This window comes from Callorhinus ursinus, unplaced genomic scaffold, assembly GCF_003265705.2.
Source record: "Callorhinus ursinus isolate GAN/ISIS: 27379988/994484 unplaced genomic scaffold, GSC_fseal_2.0 scaffold76, whole genome shotgun sequence".
NCBI classification, from domain to species: domain Eukaryota; kingdom Metazoa; phylum Chordata; class Mammalia; order Carnivora; family Otariidae; genus Callorhinus; species Callorhinus ursinus.
This window is the reverse complement of record NW_027397138.1, coordinates 3,181,477-3,206,195: the sequence shown is the minus strand read 5'-3', so window position 1 is coordinate 3,206,195 and position 24,719 is coordinate 3,181,477. Positions and strand designations below refer to the sequence as shown.

General features: G+C 42.9%; 1 protein-coding gene across 1 annotated transcript in view; it reads left to right on the top strand.

Annotated features, from left to right (window-relative positions):
- The window catches only part of FAT3 (FAT atypical cadherin 3), a 643,793-nt gene that overhangs the window by 540,659 nt on the left and 78,415 nt on the right, over window positions 1–24,719 (top strand). Inside the window, exons 11-16 of the mRNA XM_073887135.1 lie at window positions 1,721–1,996; window positions 4,432–4,642; window positions 9,615–13,688; window positions 17,007–17,203; window positions 18,214–18,367; window positions 20,726–20,959. Of these exons, the coding sequence (XP_073743236.1) occupies window positions 1,721–1,996; window positions 4,432–4,642; window positions 9,615–13,688; window positions 17,007–17,203; window positions 18,214–18,367; window positions 20,726–20,959 (5,146 nt within the window). The remainder of the gene's footprint in view (window positions 1–1,720; window positions 1,997–4,431; window positions 4,643–9,614; window positions 13,689–17,006; window positions 17,204–18,213; window positions 18,368–20,725; window positions 20,960–24,719) is intronic.

The following is a 24,719-nucleotide window of genomic DNA, read 5'->3' as shown; positions in this document are numbered from 1 at the left end:
ATAGTAAATAAAGGGAAAGAATGAAATATTAATTATGACTTTACTACATAAATTGTCTTTCAGAGTGACCACACAATTGGAGAGAAGTTTCCTTTTAGGACTACTCTAGCTAACAAATATGAAATAAATCATAGAATTAAAACATTACCATTTCATATTTTTAATGAATAAATGTTATTTATGTAATGATAGTCAGTGGTTGTTAATACCACATAACAAGGGTGAGAACTAGATTCATATATATCCAGTTGGAAATATACTGTCTCACCCATTAGAGATTTTTTTTTGTCAAAAAAAAAAGGGACGAAAAAGGAAATCTTTCAAGTTTCCTAGATCAAACTGCTAGTTTATAAGAAATACAGGAAACAGAGGGACATAGAGAACAAAACCAATGGGAAGCAATGAGCAAAATCTGGGTTGTGGCACCTAAAGAGAAAATGGTACAGTTTGTTTACCACCACCAGCAACGACATAAAAATTGCAAGGAAATAAAAGGAGACAGAAGGAGAACTTAAAAGATAATTAAAGGACATATGAACCAAATGTAATGGTTGGACCTTATTTGCATGTCCTGATTTTTTAAAATATGTTTCTTTTTATAAACATACATAACACCCTAAAAAATTATAGGAATATGAACACCCTGAATATTTAATATTAAGGAATTATTGTTTTCTTTGTTTAGGTGCAGTAATGATAGTGTGTGTGTGTGTGTGTGTGTGTGTGTGTGTGTGTGTGTGTTTATTGTAAGCGTCCCTATCTTTTAAAGATACGTACTGAAATGTTGGGATTTGCTTCAAACTAAAATGGGAAGCAGATGTTGGATGAATGGCTACATATATAAAACAAGATTAGCCATAAATTGGTCACTGTCAAAGCTGAGTTATGAATATGTGAGGGTTCATTAAACTATGAGTTGGTTATTTTATTACTGTTACTTATTTATATCTGCCTGAAATGTTTTATAAGAAAATGCCTTATAAAAGAAAACAATTTGGGCACGTGGGGGGCTCAGTTGGTTAAGCATCTGCCTTCGGCTCAGGTCATGATCCCGGAGTCCTGGGATTGAGCCTGCTTCTCCCTCTCCTGCTCCCCCTGCTTGTGCTCACTCTGTCTTGCTCTGTCAAGTAAATAAATAAAATCTTAAAAAAAAAAAAAAAGAAAGAAAACAACTTGGGAACATCGTATTTTCGCCATCATCAGTACCATGTTCTTCGCCAGACATCTGCCATCTGAAGGAGAGCCACTGTGTGGGGCCCCTGCAGCTGAGCTCTGATTGCTCACACCTGAGTTCATGCGTCCCGTTTCTCTGCCTCTTTGTTACTCTTCCCATCCTATCACAGCTTCCACACTGCCTCCACTCGAAGAAGCTCATAACAGAACTTAAGTTAATAGAAACGTACCAAGCTAAGGTCACCTTGGGATCTCTTATATTATGCCTCAGATAGTCTGTGCCATTATGACCCCCAGGGGGCTGTCTCAGCTGTTCAATTAATAGTGGGAATATTGATTAGCTCATAGTTTATGTTCCTGCTAACGTGAACTACTGGTTTATTGTCAGCCTCTAATTACAGTGTGTTCTCATACGAGATCTTCCTACGTATTGAGATAGCTCCTGGAAGCTGGGCTCCAAGGACGTGGAGGGAGGGGTGGGGGGGCTCTTTATTAGCAATGAGTGGAATTGGCATTCATCATCACTCTTGTCTTCTTTTAACTATAGGTATTTATCAAAGTGCTGGATAATAATGATAATGGCCCAGAATTCTCTCAGCCAAATTACGATGTCACAATCTCTGAGGACGTGCTTCCAGATACAGAGATCTTGCAGATTGAAGCCACAGATAGAGATGAGAAGCACAAGCTGAGCTACACTGTCCACAGTAGCATCGACTCGGCCAGCGTGAGGAAGTTCCGGATTGACCCCAGCACGGGCGTGCTCTACACTGCCGAGAGGCTGGACCACGAGGCCCAGGACAAGCACATCCTCAACGTCATGGTAGGACCGCCCTGCTAATGTGCTCTCCTAGCACAGCTGGTGACCATTCAAGACACACTCCTTGGTCTTCAGAAGTACAGGGCCCTTAAATGTTGTGAGTAGGAGCAAATTTGGTCTTCTCAAAGCAGGGTCGTCTTTGTTTCTGCCTTTTTATTTCCATGAGGAAAATTGCTTTTGTTCCAGAGTGACCCAATATTTTTGCCAGACTGAAGTAGTAGATGAGTTCTGCAGACAGTGGCTGCTGACAGGCTGACTTGGGAGGGAAGGAACAGGCCATGTTTCAGTAAATCTCCCAGGCTATGATATTGGTTCACATCCAGAAGATTCTGTAGAAAAGTTTAAAAGAAGTTCCTTGAGAAGTTAATCACAAGGGCAATCATTTACTCAAAATATTCAGTGTTCAGTCCTTGGAAGCATTTAGAAGACTAATTTATTACTTACTGCACTGGCGTTGGACCTAGTAGTAAATACTGCCACCCAAAACAGATCTCAAAACACACCACAGCCTGCAGAGTGTCCGTCAGGTCTGAACTTAGGTTCATGGGACCTCCAAATTATGTGGAAGTTGCTTTAATTTTAAAGTGGAGTTTTCCTAGTTCACATCATTGGGAAGTAGGGATTAATAAGAAACATCCTTGATTAGTTTAAGGCCTAAAACCTGGCCCTTTGACTATCCAAGAACCCTGGGGGTAATTGCACAGCCCCTGCCTCACAGACCCCCTGAGTTTCTTAAGACACAGACTAAATCTTGGGTACTGACTGCCTTCAAAACACATTAAGATGCTACCAGTTTCCTAGCAGCTGAAAGTGATGTTCCGCTAAGTGCTACTCTTCCTTCTTCCCAAGTCTGGCAACACTCCTGGGCCAGAGGAAGCTCCAGGGCCATGTCCTTGGCAGTTTCCAGCTGAGACCCCATCCCCCGCTCCAGGGAGGAAGAGGGACTCTTAGGAACCATCAGATCTACCCTCACAACAGATATTTCATCAGCACCTACTGTGTACCAAGCACCATTCTAGGCACTGAGGATGCAAAAGAGACAAAGCTCCTCTACCCTTGGACATTCCACTGGAACAGACCTAGTTTTCAATAATCCCGAAATACAGAGTTCAGCTTGGTCCCTGGATGTGGCAGGCCAGTCTACGGGTGGGAAGATTGAGCACGTTCACCCGGTTGCTTTTGCATGCGTTTTATTCAGGGGCAGAAACCTTAGACCAACTCCATTCTCATGACTCAAGTCATTTCCTGTTCATTCTTTCCTTAACAAACTCAAAATTCAGTTTGGTCACCCTGTATCATTCATCATTGCTGTAATTGATTATTTAGAGCAAACATGTCCTTTATGCTGCCTTTCTCCAAGCTAAGCCATTTTAGTCCTTTTGCTCATTCCTTGCGGGTACTATTTTTGAAAAGCCCTTTCCCTTTGATGGCTCTCCTCGGTCTATATTCTAATTTCTCCACATCTCTCTGAAGTTACGGAGTCTAAAATTGAACAAACGCAAAGCACACATTTGACTAGCGCTACATAAAATTATAGCAAAATCATGCGGTGAGGGTTAAAGAATTGATTATTTGCAAGCTTCTGGCATATGCAAACCAGGGGAAACTTTAAAGCAGGTTGCTCGGGGAATTCACAAGGAGGGCTCTGGCATTTTAGAAACGAAGGTTTGGTTTATTTTCCTGGGAATCAGGGTTCTCTCTCAGTCCTGAGCCTTTGCCTCCGGTGGCTCTCCTTGCCTGAAACATGAAGCCCACGCCACCCTTGGACCATTTCTACTTATTTTTGTTACCTCTTCAAAGAAGCTGGGGGCCGGGTTAGCTGCTTCTTACAACTCACTCACTTTCTGGCACTCACCACCAGGCCTCCTACCTATTTGCTTATTTCCATCCCCCACTCACCTGTTAGCATCTGGAGGGCAAGGACCAGATCTGAGTCACTGCTGAACCCCCAGAGCGAAGGCAGGACTTGACAGATAATAGGTGACAACAAATATTTGTTGAATGAATGAATAGAAGGCATTGCCTGCTTTGCATTTATGAATTCTTTTCACTGAACATTTTAGTTTCCCCTTCAGAAGAACGTCCATCCACCATCCCATTAGCAGCTGTATATACAAATGAGGGGGGAGCAGCTGTGGGCGGTGATGCAGAGGAAAGATACTTAGGCAGGCAGCATCACGAACACAGGCTGAACACAAACCATAGGCCAGTCATCATGCTGAGCAGTAAAATGGATGTGGCCCCGACTCTCAGTCTGTTCACCATTAGTGTCCTCACTCAATAGCACCATCACTTACCGAGCCCCTACCCTGTGCCTGGAGCAGCATCAAGCACTTTGTGTGAGTTACCTCATTTTCTCTTTGCCACAGACATAGCCGTGTGAGAGTTCCTTGCAACTTCAGATCTTAGTCCTACCGCTTCTTGTATTTTGCCTAAAGGTCAGAGATCAGGAGTTTCCTTATCGAAGAAACTTGGCCCGAGTCATTGTGAACGTGGAAGATGCTAATGATCACAGTCCTTATTTTACCAACCCATTGTATGAAGCATCAGTGTTTGAATCGGCTGCTCTGGGATCAGCTGTTCTGCAAGTGACGGCTCTGGACAAAGACAAAGGGGAAAATGCAGAACTCATATATACCATAGAAGCAGGTGAGAGCTGTTGCACAGATCGCAATATAATGCATGGCCTTTGACCCTTAGCAGTGTTTGTCACCATGTGAAATTCACACAGTTACCCCTGGAATGGCTCCAAAAGCATGGTTTGGCCAAACAACTGCCCTATTTGCGTGATGATGCTCTATCAAGTTCTTGGCATATTTGGTAATACGTTTTCCATCACTGACAGTGAGGAAGGAGTTCCCTTTTGTTGTGGTGTTCTCGGATTGTTCTGGAATGGAGGAGAGAGAAGAAGTGTGTGGTAAACTCAGTGGCTTTTCCTAATGGGTCAACAAGCTGTGGCCTCAGACTAAAATAACCAAAGTCTCCCTTCTCTTGAGGGCTGCCAGCCTGTTCTGTGAATTGAATCCTACGTGTCTTTGTTTAGCTGTCAGTGGGCGAGCTGTGGGCTTCGAAAATATCTATACCCCACAGTTAACACAAATGCATTTCCGTGGAGGTGATTGAGAGTTGCAGAGTGGGTAGGAGATAATGAACCGCCTGCTTAACCAGACAGATAAATACATACAGGCTCACATCCTGTTAAATTTGAGACTTTTAAAAATCAATTTTGACACCTATAAGGTCAGACCATACTTCACTGATGGTTTGAAGACTGAAAGGAAGAAAATATTTATAACAGAATAGATGATTGTCCAAGTGAGGGATAGGACTGTGAACCTAACAATTACCAATATCCCTTATCTGCTGTATTTTCCCTTCCCCTCTTCTGTCTTTTTTTTTTTTGAATATTCAAGCCACATATTTCCAAAATGTTCTGCAACATTACGTCTGTCGTGCATAATGCCAAATGCTGTCTCCTTTTATGCCAGCACTGGAAAGACTTCTTTCCCGTGATTTAGATGTGGAGCATTTTTGTGAGTGGTTGAATTAAAATATGAATGCTAGAATGACAGTTTTGGACTAAAAAATATTAGAGAAAGAAAAGCCAACAATCTTCTTTATACAAAAGCCACTGCAACGAATGATAATCTAAAACTATTTCCCATATTAGGCGCCCACATTTTATAGGAGCTGAAGCTAAGATCTATACAAAAAAAATAATAAGATAAAGAAATAAAAGACATTAGTTTCGTAAGAGCGAGGGGCCCCAAGAAACTTCACCTGTTTCTTTTCTAGATATTTATGGAATTTTCTTCTAACCTAAAGCCTGACCAGTATCTTTTTTTAAAGATTTTATTTATTTATTTATTTATTTTTTAAAAGATTTTATTTATTTATTTATTTATTTATTTGAGAGAGAGAGAGAGAGAGAGAACACGAGAAGGGGGAGGGTCAGAGGGAGAAGCAGACTCCCCGCGGAGCAGGGAGCCTGACGCGGAACTCGATCCCGGGACTCCAGGATCATGACCTGAGCCGAAGGCAGACACTCAACCAACTGAGCCACCCAGGCGCCCCTGACCAGTACTTTTTTTAAGTGCTGTTTTGCATCTGTTGTTTACCACAGGAAATTTTAAGTATTTAATTATATAATTCTTGTTCTTCTAGTTCCACAAATAACGTAGGGAAGGTTCTTTTTTTCAAAACACAAATATTTAAATAACACCACAGAAAGTGTCTCCTGATCCAACAACTCTTCAGACTCTTTCTACAGTTTTTTCCTAATTTTACATATATTTTTCTTTTCCCAGTGTTCATCCACGTACACACACTGTTCCATATATCTGTGATCATCTAGGTAGGGAGTTTTATTTCTGTTTTTTTTACTTAACATTTTCTCAGCATTGTCTGAGGTGTCTACCTCCTTTTTGTGTTTGTCGTTACAGCGACTACTTCCACTCTCCTAGGTAGGCCGATAACTTCTAAGCCAATTTGGAGGTTCTGAGGAGTCACACGAGAGCCATTTCCCATCCTGCTGACAAGACCACTTTCCTAATCTTTCAACGGCCACACACTGTAGCCCAGTGCTATGGGTAGACCAGGGATTCCGTCGTGCCTTTAAACACTGACTAAAAACAGAGAGAAAAGTTATTTTCTTAAAACATCTTTTATATAAAAACTTGAATTTCCAGAAACAGAAATATCCAGAAACCGAGAAATGATCTGATATCTCAAAAAAACGACCTCTGATTGTCTGTGTGAGAAGCTAATGAGGATTTCGGTGTGTGCACAGTAATTCACAAGTGGTGATGGGGCTCCTTTGTGGACAGACAGACCTCCACAAGCCCTGGACTGCTCTTGGCCAAGTCAGTTCCTTCCCGGATCCTGGTAGGAGAGAGGGAGGACCCAGATGCTGCAACATTGTGAAGCAAATGACAGGTGGTTGTGTAGAGTGGACATAGTGGACGTAGGTTCTCTTCCAAACTTCAGATAAGCAAGGTTTTCCTCTGCTTACTGGTGGGTCGTACATTTCTTAGCCCCTGCCTGGCCTCTGAAGTAACTATGGAAGCTTTTATCTGGGCCCAAAGAACTGAGGTGATATTTGAGTGTGGAGCTTCAGTTCCTATCTTTGGTTCAGGTTTCTGTTCGGTGCCACAATGGCTCATGAGTGGCTCCGAAACAGGAGAGACAAGGACTAAGAATTGAGTTACAATGGGGGTCTCTTGGACCCCAAGGGGCATATACAGATAGAGAACTAAAAATCTTTTTTTAGATCTACATCTTCTCTCAATCATTTAATACATATTTACTGAACACCTTCTTTATGCCAGGCTGTGCTATGTTCTAGATAAATCATGATATGTAAGATAAGCACAGCTTTGCTCAGTTGCCAAAAGTCTACAAGAAGCTGTAGATTCCAAGGAAATAAGCAGAGGTTAGTTTCCAGGGCTTCAAGGATAGCCGGAGAGAATAAGCAAGAGGTGGATTCTAAGAAAATGGGCAGGGAGTATGCTAAAGAGGGAAAGAAGCCAAAAGCCCACTTTTGACCTGCTATACAAGCGCAGCATCCCAGAGTGGTGTGAAGGGCAGGTGAGCAGTTGTGGGACAGCAGGGTTATGAAGTTCTGTCAAGACCAGAAGCTGGCTCCCCTTTGTCCCTGCCATTATATCCTGCTGGGCATGAAGGAATGTGCTGGGTCTGCAGCAAGGGAGGACTTGGCTGGAGACTCCACGGTGGGACTCCATATCAAGGAACACAGAGACACTTGACTCTCTTGCAATCATCACTTGGCGTTGCCGGTTGGCCCCCATTATCTCTACAATCTCTACATTTTCCTCCTCAGAGATGCTGATATAAAATGATTCCTGATTCCTTTCGAGGGCCTATGAATCAAACGTTAAACTCATGCTCAATTGCATTATTTATTGAAAATTTGCAGTCTTGCTCATGAGATCACTGAACTTCATGTTGACCTCACAAAGTGCTCATATTTAGGTGGCAAGGAAAAAAAAATCATGCTGACACCAAAGATGACATTGTTCAATACTCACATTTGGGGGTTGGAATCAAATTCTTTACTTCTTTATTAAATTAATTCTTGGGGATGCCTGGGTGGCTCAGTTGGTTAAGCAGCTGATTCTGAATTTCAGCTCAGATCATGATCTCAGGGTCCTGGGATTGAGAGTCGGACTCCACACTCAGAGGGAAGTCTGCTTGAGGATTCTCTCTCTCTTTCACTCCCTCTCCCTCTCCCTCCGCCCCTCCCCCTGCTCATGCTCTCACTCTCTAAAATAAATAAATCTTTTTAAAAAATAAAATAAATTGTTTAAAAATAAGCAGATTTTATAGGAACATGAATTTCTTATTCTTATACTTGGAAAAATTTAATGAATACGTAGTAAGAAGTAGTATGTATACAGCTGTATTTGCTGCACATTTCAGGAGACACGTGTAAGTGCCTATTGGTGTGGGAGCCTGTCTCAACAATAATGACATTTAAACTGTTTCTATGTCTGCCATTCTGCAGTACTTCAAGCAGAAAGAAAAATGCGGATATAACTGAATGACCAAGATCTTGAACTTTGCTTTTGAAGAATCTAGACAGGCAAGCATGTGTGCTCTTTGAGAAGTATCCGAAAGCCTGATGAGAGAAGCAAAAAGCAACTTGGTGAAGGATTCTGCTTCACACTGTCCACTAGTTTTCAGCCAGATTCTTTTCCATTCTTCAAGCCTTGTGTTCCCCATTCTTTATTCCTCTTGTATTATCCTCGTCCTCAGCAATCTCAAATTTCACACCACTGCATGTTTCAGAGGCAAGGCTCTAAACTTCTGGGGTGTTGCAGTTCCCAGCCCTTCCCGTTCCAGATACATCAAGGTGGGGTGCCAGTTCCTCGGTCTCAGAAAGGTGATGCCTCCGGTTTTTGGTTTTAAGGCTGGTTCAGATGATCAGCAGTTCACTACTTCACCAGAAACCTCTCCAGTACTTAGTGAATGGGATGGTTACAGATTGGAGGAACTGCCTCATAATTTTTATGCCTAGTTTTAAGTCTGTGTATGCACATGTCTCTTGGCATAAAAGGGAATGAACAACAGAAGAGTGGTCAGAAAGTATCCTCACAACTTACAGAGCAAATGGTGACTTGGGAAGAATTCTTCAGGCCTAAAGATCCCCCTCGCCAAAGTAGTGTTTAGAGTGAAGTCAGTTTTGATAGGGTGAAATATAGCAAAGCCTACCTTTGGGATAATCTGTGGTATAATGTTCTGAAACAGCTCCTACAACCATCTTTCTCATAACACAGAACACAGACTGTGGCACTGGTTTAGGTAAAAATCCCTCCCCTTTTTTTTGGCATTGTACACAATCTTGTGGTGGTGGTGGTGGTGGTGTTAACGTGGATTAAAAGGATACTGATCTGAAATTCACAGTTTTACTGAAAAACTCGACTTCTGTTGCTTTTGAATACCCCTAAAAGAGAAGTCTTTCATTCTATTTCAGAATGAGATGGAACGAATACAAATAATTGCTTTCGACTTGCCAATGTTGCAGCAAAGTAGCCTTTAGATGAAGAATTAATCTTCAAAACATGACATGTAACTCATTTCTCCATTTATCTCTATATTGTAGGGAACACTGGGAACACATTTAAGATTGAACCAGTCCTGGGCATCATTACTGTTTCCAAAGAACCAGACATGATGACAACGGGTCAGTTTGTCCTGTCAGTCAAAGTCACGGATCAGGGTTCCCCGCCAATGTCTGCCACTGCAATTGTGCGCATTTCTGTTACCATGTCTGATAATTCTCACCCCAAGTTCACTCACAAGGACTACCAAGCAGAAGTAAATGAAAATGTTGATATTGGAACATCAGTCATTCTAATCTCTGCCATCAGTCAATCTACCCTCATTTACGAAGTCAAGGATGGAAACATTGATGGGATATTTACCATAAATCCGTATTCTGGTGTTGTCACCACCCGGAAGGCACTGGATTACGAGCGTACTTCCTCCTATCAGCTCATCGTTCAGGCCACTAACATGGCGGGTATGGCTTCCAATGCCACAGTCAACATTCAGATTGTTGATGAAAACGATAATGCCCCAGTTTTTCTCTTTTCTCAATATTCGGGCAGCCTCAGCGAGGCTGCCCCAGTCAATAGCATCGTCAGGAGCTTGGATAACAGCCCTCTGGTGATTCGAGCCACTGATGCCGACAGCAACCGGAATGCTCTGCTGGTGTATCAGATTGTGGAGTCCACAGCCAAGAAATTCTTCACAGTGGACTCCAGTACTGGTGCAATCAGAACAATTGCCAACCTTGACCATGAAACTATTGCCCATTTCCATTTCCATGTCCATGTGAGAGACAGCGGCAGCCCCCAGCTGACGGCAGAGAGTCCCGTTGAAGTGAACATAGAGGTGACGGATGTGAATGATAACCCGCCTGTTTTCACCCAGGCTGTGTTTGAGACTGTCTTACTCCTACCCACCTATGTTGGAGTGGAGGTTCTGAGAGTTAGTGCCACGGATCCTGACTCTGAGGTGCCCCCAGAACTGACATATAGCCTAATGGAAGGCAGCTTGGATCATTTCTTAATTGACTCAAATAGTGGTGTGCTCACCATAAAAAACAATAACCTCTCCAAAGACCACTACATGTTGATAGCTAAAGTGTCCGATGGAAAGTTCTACAGTACATCCATGGTCACCATCCTGGTTAAAGAAGCCATGGATAGCGGCCTCCACTTTACTCAAAGCTTTTACTCGACCTCGATCTCAGAGAACAACACTAACATAACCAAAGTTGCTATTGTCAATGCCATTGGAAATCGCCTTAATGAGCCTTTAAAATACAGCATCTTAAACCCAGGAAATAAGTTCAAGATAAAATCTACCTCAGGGGTCATTCAGACCACTGGAGTCCCCTTTGACCGTGAAGAACAAGAGTTGTACGAGCTGGTGGTGGAAGCCAGCCGTGAGCTGGACCATCTGCGTGTGGCTAGAGTGGTGGTCAGAGTTAACATTGAAGACATAAATGACAATTCTCCAGTCTTTGTGGGCCTCCCTTACTATGCTGCTGTGCAAGTTGATGCTGAGCCCGGGACACTGATTTACCAGGTGACAGCCATTGACAAAGATAAAGGTGCAAATGGAGAAGTGACCTACATCCTACAGGATGACTATGGCCATTTTGAGATTAACCCTAATTCAGGGAATGTTATTTTAAAAGAAACATTCAACTCTGATTTGTCCAACATTGAGTATGGAGTCACCGTCCTAGCCAAAGATGGTGGAAAACCCTCTTTATCCACATCTGTAGAACTTCCCATCACAATTGTCAACAAAGCAATGCCCGTGTTTGATAAGCCCTTTTATACAGCATCAGTCAATGAAGACATCAGAATGGATACCCCCATTCTAAGCATCAATGCCACCAGTCCAGAAGGCCAAGGCATCATATATATCATTATTGATGGGGATCTTTATAAACAGTTTAACATTGACTTTGACACTGGGGTCCTGAAAGTCGTTAGCCCTTTGGATTATGAAATTACCTCTGTTTACAAGTTGACAGTAAGAGCCAGTGATGCCCTTACTGGTGCCAGGGCTGAAGTCACCGTTGACTTGCTAGTTAATGATGTAAATGACAACCCCCCTATTTTCGATCAACCCGCATACAATACAACATTATCAGAAGCCTCTCTCATTGGGACTCCTGTTTTGCAAGTTGTCTCTACTGATGCAGACTCGGAAAACAGTAAATTGGTGCATTATCAGATTGTCCAGGATACTTACAACAGCACAGATTATTTTCACATAGACAGTGCAAGTGGCTTGATCCTGACGGCGCGGATGCTGGACCATGAGTTAGTGCAACACTGCATTTTGAAAGTCAGAGCAACAGATAATGGCTTTCCATCGCTGAGCAGTGAGGTCCTGGTTCATATCTATATCTCGGACATAAATGACAACCCTCCCGTTTTTAATCAGCTCATTTATGAATCATATGTGAGTGAATTAGCCCCCCGGGGCCATTTTGTAACCTGCGTTCAAGCCTCTGATGCAGACAGCTCTGATTTTGACCGCCTGGAATATAGCATTTTATCTGGGAATGACCGGACAAGCTTTCTGATGGACAGCAAGAGCGGCGTCATCACCCTGTCCAACCACCGGAAGCAGCGGATGGAGCCTCTGTACAGTCTCAATGTATCAGTCTCTGATGGGTTGTTCACTAGCACCGCACAGGTGCATATCAGGGTACTCGGGGCTAACCTGTACAGCCCTGCCTTTTCCCAAAGTACCTACGTAGCTGAGGTGAGAGAGAACGCAGCCGCTGGGACAAAGGTCATTCACGTTCGAGCCACGGATGGGGATCCCGGGACATATGGACAGATCAGCTATGCCATCATCAATGACTTTGCCAAGGATCGATTCCTCATAGACAGCAATGGACAAGTCATCACAACGGAAAGGCTTGACCGGGAAAACCCTCTGGAGGGAGACATTAGTATTTTTTTGAGGGCCCTCGATGGTGGAGGGAGAACGACTTTTTGCACCGTGAGAGTGATTGTTGTGGATGAAAATGACAATGCTCCCCAGTTCATGACAGTGGAATACAGAGCCAGTGTCAGGGCAGATGTTGGAAGGGGCCACTTGGTCACTCAGGTTCAAGCCATGGATCCAGATGATGGACCAAACTCAAGGATTACTTATTCTCTGTATAGCGAGGCCTCGGTCTCAGTGGCTGACCTCCTAGAAATCGATCCTGACAATGGCTGGATGGTCACTAAGGGCAATTTTAACCAACTGAAAAACACAGTGCTGTCATTCTTTGTCAAAGCAGTGGATGGGGGCATTCCAGTGAAGCACTCCCTCATTCCTGTCTATATTCATGTCCTGCCCCCTGAAACTTTCTTGCCTTCATTCACCCAGTCTCAGTATTCCTTCACTGTTTCAGAAGATACAGCCATTGGGAGCACAGTGGACACCCTGAGGATTTTGCCCAGTCAGAATGTCAGGTTCAGCACAGTTAATGGGGACCGGCTAGAAAATAACAAAGGGGGTGTCTTCATCATAGAGCAGGAAACAGGCACAATCAAGCTTGATAAACGCCTCGATCATGAAGTCAGCCCAGCATTCCACTTTAAAGTAGCAGCCACTATACCCCTGGACAAGGTAGACATTGTGTTTACCGTGGATGTAGATATCAAGGTACTGGACTTGAATGACAACAAGCCAGTCTTTGAAACTTCCAACTATGAGACGATCATAATGGAAGGGATGCCTGTGGGCACCAAACTCACACAGGTGAGAGCCATCGACATGGATTGGGGAGCGAATGGGCAGGTCACTTACTCCCTGCACTCAGATTCCCAGCCTGAAAAGGTAATGGAAGCCTTTAACATTGACAGCAATACAGGCTGGATCAGTACCTTGAAGGACCTGGATCATGAGACAGATCCCACCTTCACCTTCTCTGTGGTGGCTTCCGACCTCGGAGAGGCCTTCTCTCTTTCGTCCACTGCTTTGGTCTCTGTCAGGGTGACGGATATAAACGACAATGCACCAGTCTTTGCCCACGAGGTGTACCGAGGGAATGTGAAAGAGAGTGACCCTCCTGGCGAGGTGGTAGCTGTCCTCAGCACATGGGACAGAGACACTTCCGACATTAATCGCCAAGTGAGCTACCATATTACGGGTAAGTCAGCCACACTTGGCTTTCACTCCGTGTGCTCTGCTTTCTCAAGAAAGGTGGGAAGTGGCAAGAGGTAAGAGTCAGAGAAAAGAAGGGAGATGAGATGGGAGTTGAGAGTAATAAGAGCTCTCTAGGGCTGGGTAGAAGATCGCTGAGTAGGCACAGTTTTTCAATTGTTGGTTGTTGGCTAACTCAGCCTTAGTTTGGAGTTCATTCCTTTGCCTGTGACAGATTACCCAGATTTGTACACAGACCTTGAGCCACTGTATCATTTAAAAAGGAGTCCAGCCTGGGCGCCTGCATTGCTCAGTCGCTTAAGAAGCTGCCTTCGGCTCAGGTCATGATCTCGCAGTCCTGGGATCGAGACCTACATAGCGCTCCCGGCTCAGTGGGGAGTCTGCGTCTCCCTCTTCCTCTGCCCTCCCCCCAACCATGCTCTCTCGCACTCTCTCTCTCTCAAATAAATAACATCTTCAAAAAATTTTTTTAATAAATAAATAAATAAATAACCAGCTGAGCCCACTAAGCTTGACTTACAAGTTTTGCCTGGTAGTGAAAATTCTTATGCATGCACACGTACACACCTGTACCAATTAAAGGGCATGATTTGACCTTTTGCTAAAAATCTTAAGTTATAACTCTAAACCAAAGGGTATTTCTCCCAACAACTCAGTTTACTTGGATCCCTTTTTGGCCTTTCCTGATAGTAAGTAGTGGTTCATTGGAAAAGCCAAAATAGACCAAGGAAGTGGACCAAAAAGAACTGTCACTATTGCTGAGGGGCAGAGGATTTCATGTCGGTGTCACTCATCAGGGGTAGCTTCCTGGGGGGTGACTGGCTTTAAACTGCAGGTGGGAAGGTTGGTGGGACAGGAGCAGTCTTCCTAAAAACGATTTAAGTGTTTTAAAGCTAATATTTTGATGTTGTGACATTCAAAGGCAGAACATAAGCAAAGTGCCAAAAGATTTTAAAGAATCCATCAATACTTGTAGTCAGGTGGCTTCCCTTTAGAAAAACTACATTATTCAAAGTGAAAAATGAATTAATTAGAATGCCCTCAGGACACAGAATCTGCTTAAGTACGTTAGTGGGAAAGTTAATTAATCACTGCAGAATAAGATCCACAGGAGAGCATATGTGTCAGTGCTTGGGAGCGCCACTCTTCCGCATTACTCCTCTCCTGTTTCTTCGTGGAACTGTTTTCCTGATGGTGTTTTCTGTTTAAACTCTGTATGCATCTGTGCGTTATCTGATGCCTTCCCTTTTTTTCATTAAAATGTATATTTCTGCAGAAAAGACATGAGCGATAGTCTAGTCGCAAGGGAAGAAACTTAAGTAAAGCCTCACTTACATTTATTTGCATTCAGTTCCAGACAAAAAGCTTTTTAGAGATTCTGAGGGATACTTTCTATTTGAAAGGCTTGCTGAATATTCAGCTTTAATTATTTATACTTTGTCTCTGAATTGTCAATGGATGATTTAAAGGGACCCTCCCATCAACTTTACCAAAGTAATGAGAACAGAGTAGCTTAAAGCTACCATTACTATTGCAGTGCCAACCACCAACTGATTTTAATTAGATTTAACTTTTGCTTTTGATGTAACACAACTTGGCTGTGCTACCGCAGTTTAACAAAGGACCATTAATCATTTTATTTAACAAAAGATGTGGGCCTGCACTGAAAGCATTTAATAAAGAGGTTAAATTTGTGCATGCTAAAGTAATATTCAACTGAAGCATAAATGAATCCTAGCCAGTGGTGGAGGAAAGCGATATCCCAGGGAGGACCCAGAGCCTTGCCAGAGCAGGTTTCTCGACCTCCACACTATTGGCATTTGGGACTGGATGAGTCTTTGTTATAGGTGGCCATTCTGTGCATTGTAGGATGGGTGACTGGCGGCATCTCTGGCCTCTACCCAAGAGACTCCAGTAGCACCACCCCCACCCCTGATGTGACATTCAAAAATATCTCCAGATGTTGACATATGTCCCGGTTGGAGGGTGGGGGGTTACACAGCCACTCCCAGCTGAGAACCACTGCCCTAGAGGAATATGCCACCCTCATCATTTCTGCACCATCTGCCCCCAGTATGGTCCATTTATCTCATGGCTGTCCCCCATGGCTGAGGCCCCTGGACTGACCCCGCCCCCACGCCTTAGAAGTGAAAGTGCAGCCTGGCCACGAAAATTCCCCTTCTCAGTCCTTCTGGTCGGACCCGAGTCTTTGCCCTCTGCTCTTTGAGAGATTCACTGTAAGAAGCTGAGATGGCTCTACCTTTTTGGTGGAAAAGCAGTCAGGATGCAGTATGCTTTCCTGATTTATTTGTTTAAGGTTGGTCTTCCCCCACTAGAATGTGCGCTCCACCCCAGGAGTGGGGATGTGTGTCAGTTTTGCCTGCTGCTTCAGCCCTACTGCCTAGAACAGTGCCTGGCCCGGAGCAGGGGGTAGATACTTGTTGAATGCCCAATGAAACGGCAGTGATCTAACCGGATCCCGGGCTTCCTGCCAGTTGTCTTGTCCAGTCTTCCTCCATGTTGCAAGAGACACTGTTTCCCTCTTCAGGATTAGGTCAAGGCAGCTCTCTTCTCCCCTCCTCTTCTTGTCTTGTCCACGCAGCTTTTGTCTCCAAGTAATGTAATGATGTGGGGGAGTAATATTGCTGGGACCACTGTCAGTGGTTTCCTATCATGAGAAGCTTTCCTACTTCATCTCTTCTCCTTTTCTTCTGCTACCACCAGCTTCGCTCATTCCGTGACCCCTCGTTAGGGCCGTTTAATGCTGATGGGTCTTCCTTTGTCGTACAAACTTTTCTCCCCCAAACCCCCGTGCTTGTAAGACACAGGCAGCTATATGAGAGAGCCTTCATTAAACGAGTCCTTAATAGAACTCACTGCCTTCCCTTGATTGCATAATCAACAGCTAATGGAATTGTCTTGGTAACAAGAGCTGTAGTGTATTACATCCTCTCTTGAGACAAAGTGGAAAGACAATTGTATCATCCCGGGAAGAGGATTCATTGTTCGCAGTTTGAATTTGATTGTCCTTCAAGGGGACTAAACAAGAGATCATCTCCAGCTTCTCTAAGTGCATTCTGTTCTCTTGGAAAGTTACTGTTTTACATTCCTCACAAGCCAAGCATATAAATATCATGCTTTGTTGCAAGAGAATCAGAAGGAAGTGACTGCCAAATTTTTTTTTTTCAGTTTTGTAAATGATACAGTCGGAGGACCAGCTGGATGACCCCACACAGGCCTCTCACTGGAGGTGTAGATCAAAGCTTTTCATTGCACATCTTCAAAAACGCTTCTTTCATTACAGGAGGGAACCCCCGAGGAAGGTTTGCCCTGGGCCTGGTGCAGAGTGAATGGAAGGTCTATGTGAAGAGACCTCTAGATAGAGAAGAACAAGACATTTACTTCCTCAATATCACTGCCACCGATGGGCTTTTTGTCACACAGGCCATGGTGGAAGTGACCGTCAGTGATGTGAATGACAATAGCCCAGTGTGTGACCAGGTGAGATTTGCACATATATCTCCTATATATGGATACTTTTTACTCTACCCCTCTAAAGTTAAATCAAAACCCATTTCATTTTTCTCCTTAGGGCCAGGCTCCTTTCTGCTCTTCTCTCCTTAAATTAGTGAACTCCATTTGGATGCAAGAGGGTAGGAAAAGACATAGGTAGCAAGTTCAGGTACCTAATTTTGCCCGCCCCCCAAAAAACAAAAACAAACCATAAGTCTTAAAATTAAATAATGTTTAAGGAGTCATAAAGGACCTTAGAACTTATTCTGTCTAAATCACTGATTTCATAAAAAGAAAAATGGACCACTCAAAAGCATAAATTTTTTTTTTTTTCATAAGTTTACATACCTGGTTAGTGGCAATGTTGGTAATGAACCCAGGTCTCCAGGCAACTCACAAAGTAGCTTGTCCATCAACAATACAAAACATGACAGCCAGTGCAAGGTGCCAAGAGCAAATTTTATTTTCTTCCTTAATGAAATTAAATCACTGTTAATTTACCTTTTCCTTACTATGTGGACCAAGAGACAATATCGGTATTCTGTAGCTTAGAAAAGTATTGCAAATAGATTGAATCTATCATACAAATGCCAGATGTGAGTAGGGGCTCTTTAAAGAGTGAAAGGGCCCCAAAGACTCACTGGTGCTTAACAGAACAGAAGATCACGATCAACCCATAACACATGTCATGGTTCCACAGAAGCGGGACCTTGGTCTGTTTTCTTCACGTTGTACTCCTGGCATCTAAATCATACCTAGCACATAGAGGGACTCCATCAGTATTTGTTGAATGAATGAGATTGGCCGGGGGGGAGGGGGAGCAGGGCAAGAGACATACCACATTTCATCATATATTGTAAGATGGTTCTGTGGTGAAGGGAAAAATAGCCAGAGCTAAATTACATGAATGCATTTTTAAAGAAATCATTTATAATGTGAAATATGGCAATCCCCTCACAAATACTAATGACTTCATTACCTTTCTTTACCTTTGCCAGGTTGCATATACAGCATTATTTCCCGAAGACATTCCATCAAATAAAATCATCTTGAAAGTCGGTGCCAAGGATGCTGACATTGGATCCAATGGAGATATACGATACTCACTCTACGGATCTGGAAACGATGAATTTTTTCTAGATCCAGAAAGCGGTAAGGTGAAATCTATTCTTTGGGTAAATGCCATTGTTAATCCATGAGAGAAGTTAGAGAAGAAGACCATTTCATGGTCTCATCACCTGTGGGTAGTTAGTGTACAAGATCCTCGGTATGATGCCCTGCTCTCTAGGACTCTAAGAAATACTAGTCACACATGGTGTCTGAAGATGGGTGCTCTGGAGCACACAAACTGTATTTGGCCTGTAAAATTTGCCTTGACTTTACTTACACTTACTAGCATCAAGTAATCAGATGTGTCTATTTGGTTCTCCTGTTTTTCATATCTGTGATTTAAGCATCTGCTCTGTAAAGAATATAGAGTTACATCATAAATGTAAGTTTCAAACCAGACAGCAGGGCATAGGAAGGGGAGTTTTTCTCTCTCGAAATCCCTTTTGGGTCTTCCCGATGCTTATTAATACACTTGTCTGGTTTTTATTAAATATTCCTGCCTAGTTTCCCCAAAGCTGTGAGCCCTGAGATTAGCCTTTATATTCAGGCAAAATTTATCAGGTCAAAGGCTAGGTATGCTAAAGGCAGATGCCCACGTTGAAGGCCAGAGCTAATGGAAAAGACATTTCTTATGGAGGTACATTATTTCAGTGTTGTGTACTGGATGGTTCATCTAATGGCAATTTTTAAATGAAGTGTAAAGATCGAATAATTTGCATATCTCCAATGTTGTGTTTGGTCCTAATGAATAATGACTAACTCTTGAAGTCTCCAAAGATGATGGTTCCTCCCTGTCCCACTCCCATGTCAGCTGGGTCCTACTGGGAAGCACTTAGCTACACAGAAATATACTACTTGGCTACATAGACCTAGCAATTATTTATTCAATAGCTAACATTCATTGAGTAACTAGTAGACGTAAAAGCACTTTATGGGATATTTGTGGTAGTAAGATGAGTAAAACAAGCCATGCCCATGGGATATTGTAAGCCAGTGGGGAAGACAGACCAGTAAGCTAATAATAATAATGATAACAATAATAATAATAATAATAATAAAAGGCAGAATGAAATGAGTGCCCAAGAAGGATATCAGGGGAGTTATATCTGGGCACAAGGGAAAAAGGAGCTAATATTCTGACAAAGGGGAAGAGGAAACTTTTAAAGAAGAGCTAGCATCTGAACAGAGGCAGGATTCTAGTAGCTAAAGCAGGTTCCTGCAGGCTGTGGAGGCAGCAGGAGCAGAGAGCCCAGCACAGCACAGCCGAGGAGGGCTGCATACGATATTGTCACTGGTGAGAAGAGCTGGGGAATGGCTGGTGAGAAACGTGGCGGGAGACAGGACTGCAAGCCGGTCATGGAGGGTCTCAGAGGCCCCACTGAAAAACCCCTGGGGGTTTCTGAGCAGGAGAAAGAAATAGTCCAAGCTGTGTTTGACAACTGGCAGCAGCAAGGAGGCCATAGAAGGAAATGCTTTATAAAGCATAGATGGCTTGGTCTGAAGAATGTCCACTAATTGCATTTAAGAATAATAATATTTCATGAGTCATACTTTTCACCAAATCACGTTTATTCAGGTCTGTCACTGCTGGTTGCCATTGTCTGAAATTTAAACAACCACCGCCAATCTCCACAGGGGCTGACGCCCAGGGGTTAAAGTACAGACATGACTTACCACCTCACCTTGCTAAATTCCTGCTGATCCAAACTTCTCAAATATTTCCCCGCCAGGATCTTCCCCCAGCAACCATAGGCCCTTCCATAGCCAGGCAAGTCGGATTTACCTTGGCACAACAGGATTCCTTCGAGACCTTTTTCTGCCAAAGCCCAGCCTCTGCTTTGATTGTTTTCCTCTAAATGATGGAGTAAAAAGATGTTGAGTCTCTGGAAGCAGAGAGACTGCCCCTTCTGGGTCTGTGGATCATTGGCATGACTGACCATCAGAGAACTAAAGGTACTTGTCCATTCTCCAGGCTTTTTCTGGAGATCGAGCAGAAATCCAGTAGCTGGTCTCCAGAGCAGGTATATATGTCTCTGGATTTCTGCTCGATCTCCAGAAAAAGCCTAGAGAATGGACAAGTACCCTTAGTTCTTGAGGTCTTGAAAGGTCATAAGGGTAATGGAGCCTTCCAAGGTAGCCAAAAGAAGGAAATCCTGAAAACAGAGGTTTCTCAGTGGGATTAATTAACTTGAAGGCCACACAGTTGATTTGTTGTTGCATCGAGAGTCCCATAAATTTTTCCCTGATGCTTGACATTGAATTTGTTCTGTTTTTTAAAGTATGAGGCACTTGAACTAAATGTCATTGGTCTTTCCTGTGTTGGGGATTCTTTATATACTTGATTCTCTGCTCTTCAAAGAAAGACAGTTTTTTGAAAATCCAGGCCATTTATTTTCACAGGTGAGTTAAAAACCTTGGCTCTTTTAGACCGGGAAAAGGTCCCTATGTACAGCCTGATTGCCAGGGCCACTGACGGAGGTGGCAGGTTCTGCCAATCCAACATCCACCTGATCCTGGAGGACGTGAACGATAACCCGCCTGTGTTCTCTTCAGACCACTACAATGCCTGTGTCTATGAGAACACAGCCACCAAGGCTCTGTTGACCAGAGTTCAAGCTGTGGATCCTGATGTTGGTAAGTCAGTTGCATTGATGGGATGCTTCCATGTTTCATGCACTTGACATATCTTCACCTTTCCTTTGGTGTCACCATCCCACCTGGGTTCCTTAGCACGAGAGCATGTGCATTCAACCAATGACCATGTGTCAACTCTTCCGCTGATACACTTCACATGCGTGAGAGAACTCTGCAAGATGTCCTCCCCCCTCTTTCTAGGGTTTAAAGAGGTGATAAGATGAATTTCCTTGCCTTTTAACAAAGAGTTTGGGGTTTGTTTGTTCCTTTTTAACCTTTAGAATAAAAATAATAGCTTTCTTACTTGCCCATTCCTCCTGAACATAGTTAAAATGCTGTGTCGTGTGACAGGGAGAATTCATTTCCATTTCTATAAAGAATTACATCACATGCTTCAGCTGAAATATGACAATCTCAATTTATGGGAGTGCCCCATAGTGCAAAGAACAATTACTAAATGGGCTGCCAGTCCAATGTCAATTTTTCTTAACTGCCATTTTCCATAGTCTTTTGGTCACATAGATCCTGATGTTACTAGGCAGAATGAGGGTGGTGGAAATAAGGAATTCAAACTAAAAGTTGCTAATAAAGTTTTTGTTCAAATCCACTTTGCATAATGAGATGGTGAGTTAGAAATGACTGGAGTTAATTGTTAGGTAGTCCTTTTCAGAATGCATAAGTTATCGAGGTGACTGCATGATGGAATGTAAATACAAAAGGGCATATAGACAGCCTCTTGGTTGTGCATTTTAAGAGCTGTAAATCAGAGGACTAGAGAATGATGGGGTGTGTCTGCTATGCTAAACAGGCCTTTATATAATTCAGTGTCTTATTGCTTAATTCTGAATTGAAAGAAAAATTATTGGACTAATGTAAAAGTAAATACATGATAATTAGTTGAAAACAAACGTAGAGCCCAGGTTCTCTGCATATTTCCCTTTCAAGAAATCAGTGGCTACTTTAAATTATTGCTCTTATCTCATTAGCATAATTTTCCAGGCTGAAAACCAATGCTTTAAAAGTCTGCATATTATGTAAAGCTTCATTAAAAAAAAAAAAAAACAGTGAGCAGGAAAAGAGTCATTTATTGATTTATAATTATGGAATACCTACAGATACTCTTTTTTTTTTCTTTGTAACTGTATTTCAAGTTCCTTCCAAAATAGGCCCCAGGATCACCCAGGTTCATGTATGTCCCTGAGCTTGGTCCACCACTGTCTTGTACAAACATTCTTTTTTAAAGGAGCATTAGAAAACATTCTCTGCGGGTGTGTGGGTGGCTCAGTCAGTTAAACGTCTGCTTTCCGCTCAGGTCATAATCCTGGGATCCTGTGATCAAGCCCCGTGTCAGGCTCCCTGCTCAATGGGGAGCCTGCTTCTCCCTCTCCCTCTGCTGCTCCCCCTGCTTTTGCTCTCTCCCTCTCTCTCTCTCTCTCAAGTAAAATAAATAAAATCTTGAAAGAAAGAAGGAAGGAAGGAAAACATTCTCTGGACTCTTATTAGCAGACTTTTGAGGGGGGAAAACAAATTATGCAAATAAATCTGTTAATAATTTAAATTTGAGAATGTGTAATTGAGCCACAGATGAAATTTAAAGATTAATTTTTTATTTAAATTAAATTAAAATCCTAATTTTAAAAAATTGAAATTTTTCTACTCACCTCCTTCATGAAGGAGTTGGGTCTCCCAGAGATTGAAGACAGAAGGAGCCTGATTAGTGTACATGGTGTTGTGGCCAGTGGAGGAGAGGGAGATGTTACTGGCTCACAGATGTGGCTTGTGGTGAAGAACATGCAGTTAGCTCCATCATCCTTTTCACTTCTTCTGAGTCAGCTGTCCAGGTTGGGATTTGGGGAAGAAGGGATAACTAGACTCTAGGCCTTCAGCTGGGCAGAGATGATAAAGCCTTGAAAGGACCAAAACCAAAATAATGATCTCATCAGCACCTGCCTCTGCTTATTTGCACTCATTAGCCAAAGGCTTACGTTCAGAGCTTCAAGTAGACACAGAGGTTGTGAGTGCTGCTCATATAAAGTGCATTTCCCAGGCCATTGTATCTGCCTCAGAAAATTCTAGCATAGGATATCAGATCCTGGTTCCTTTTCTCAGTTTTTATACAACTCATTTAGCTTTAAAAAATAAAAGAACTGGGGAGCCTGGGTGGTTCAGTTGGTTGGGCAACTGCCTTCGGCTCAGGTCATGATCCTGGAGTCCGGGGTTTTGTCCCGCATCGGGCTCCCTGTTCAGCAGGGAGTCTGCTTCTCCCTCTGACCCTCACCCCCCTCATGCTCTCTTTCTGTCTCATTCTTTATCTCTCAAATAAATAAAATCTTTAAAAAAATTAAAGAACTAAGATAGCTAGGAAGAACAAATGAACCCATAAAAATGCAAACTAGACACCCCCCCTTAACGATTTCCCGGGCACCATGCTGAGGAAGTGGGTAGGCCGGTCCTGGCCAGAGCTTGCAGGGGCATTCCAATGACAGAGGCATCAGTCCCAGCTGTCATCAAACCAACATCCTCCAGAGTCCCCAGGTATCAGTGACTGGTGGCCTACACTATTTTCATTAGCAGCCCAATCAGAACACTTCCTTTCTCGGTCTTTTGTAAGGGACCACAGAGGAGCATGAGGCTGCGTACTGAGATTACCAGCTCATCAAGTGGGCAGTTCCTCTTGGGGCCAAATTGAACCTCTGGCCTGAAGCTGAGTTTGCACACGCATCATTAGACTGAATCTGGCGCTCTTGTATCTTTAGTTTGGCTTACATAGTGTTCCAAAAGTTTGATTTAGTCGTCAGTAAGTGAGATTTTTGTTAAAAATTTCAAATTCTGGCATTCTAAAAAACAGCAACAGCCCTCAGAAGACTCAGCAATTTCAGGTACAACAGTCCCACAGTGGCAGGAGCTGAAAGAGCGGCAGGTGCCTTTTTGATGACGACCAGTGCTCACCCACCCTATTTCCAGCCACTTCATTTATTTATGTTACTGCCTGACCCCCTGGGCCCCTTTGGGACAAGAAAATAGCTGATTTTTTAAAAACTTTTATTTTGAAATAATAATAGGTTCACAGGTAGTTGCAAAAAAAAAAAAAAGAATGTGCAGAAAGTCATGTACCTTTCACCCAGCACTTTCCCCCAATGAGGACATCTTGTGTAACTGTAGTACACTATCTGATTTGGTGTGTGTGTGTGTGTGTGTGCGCGCATTCACGTGTATGTAGTTCTATACAATTTTATCACTTGTGCGGCTTCATGTCCAGTGAGGACTTGTCCAACCTCCATCACAGAGCTCCCTCCTGCCACCCCATCATAGCCACACCAACCTCCTCCTGGCACTTCCTTCCCAATCTCTAACCCCCAGCAACCACTAATCTCCATATCTATAATTTTATTATTTCAAAAACATTATTTAAAAGGAATTATATAGTTTATCATTTTTTGAGGTTGGCTTTTTTCACTGAACAAAGATCCATCCCAGTTGTCCGTTCCCTTGAGATTCACCCCAATTGGTTTTTGTTCCTAGTGAAGAACATTGGCTCCATTTGTGCAAATAACAGGACTATTTGGTTCATGAAACTTCTTTTGTTAAGCATATTCCCTTACCTGAAATTATAAATTATTTCATCACCATTTAGCTACAGCATATACTAAGTCACTATAAATTACAGAGAAAAGACAAGGCTATATTCCTCTGAAATCTGATTCCATAACTTCATGAATTCAGAGCTCTTATAAGGACTTGCTAAACTTACATATCCTGA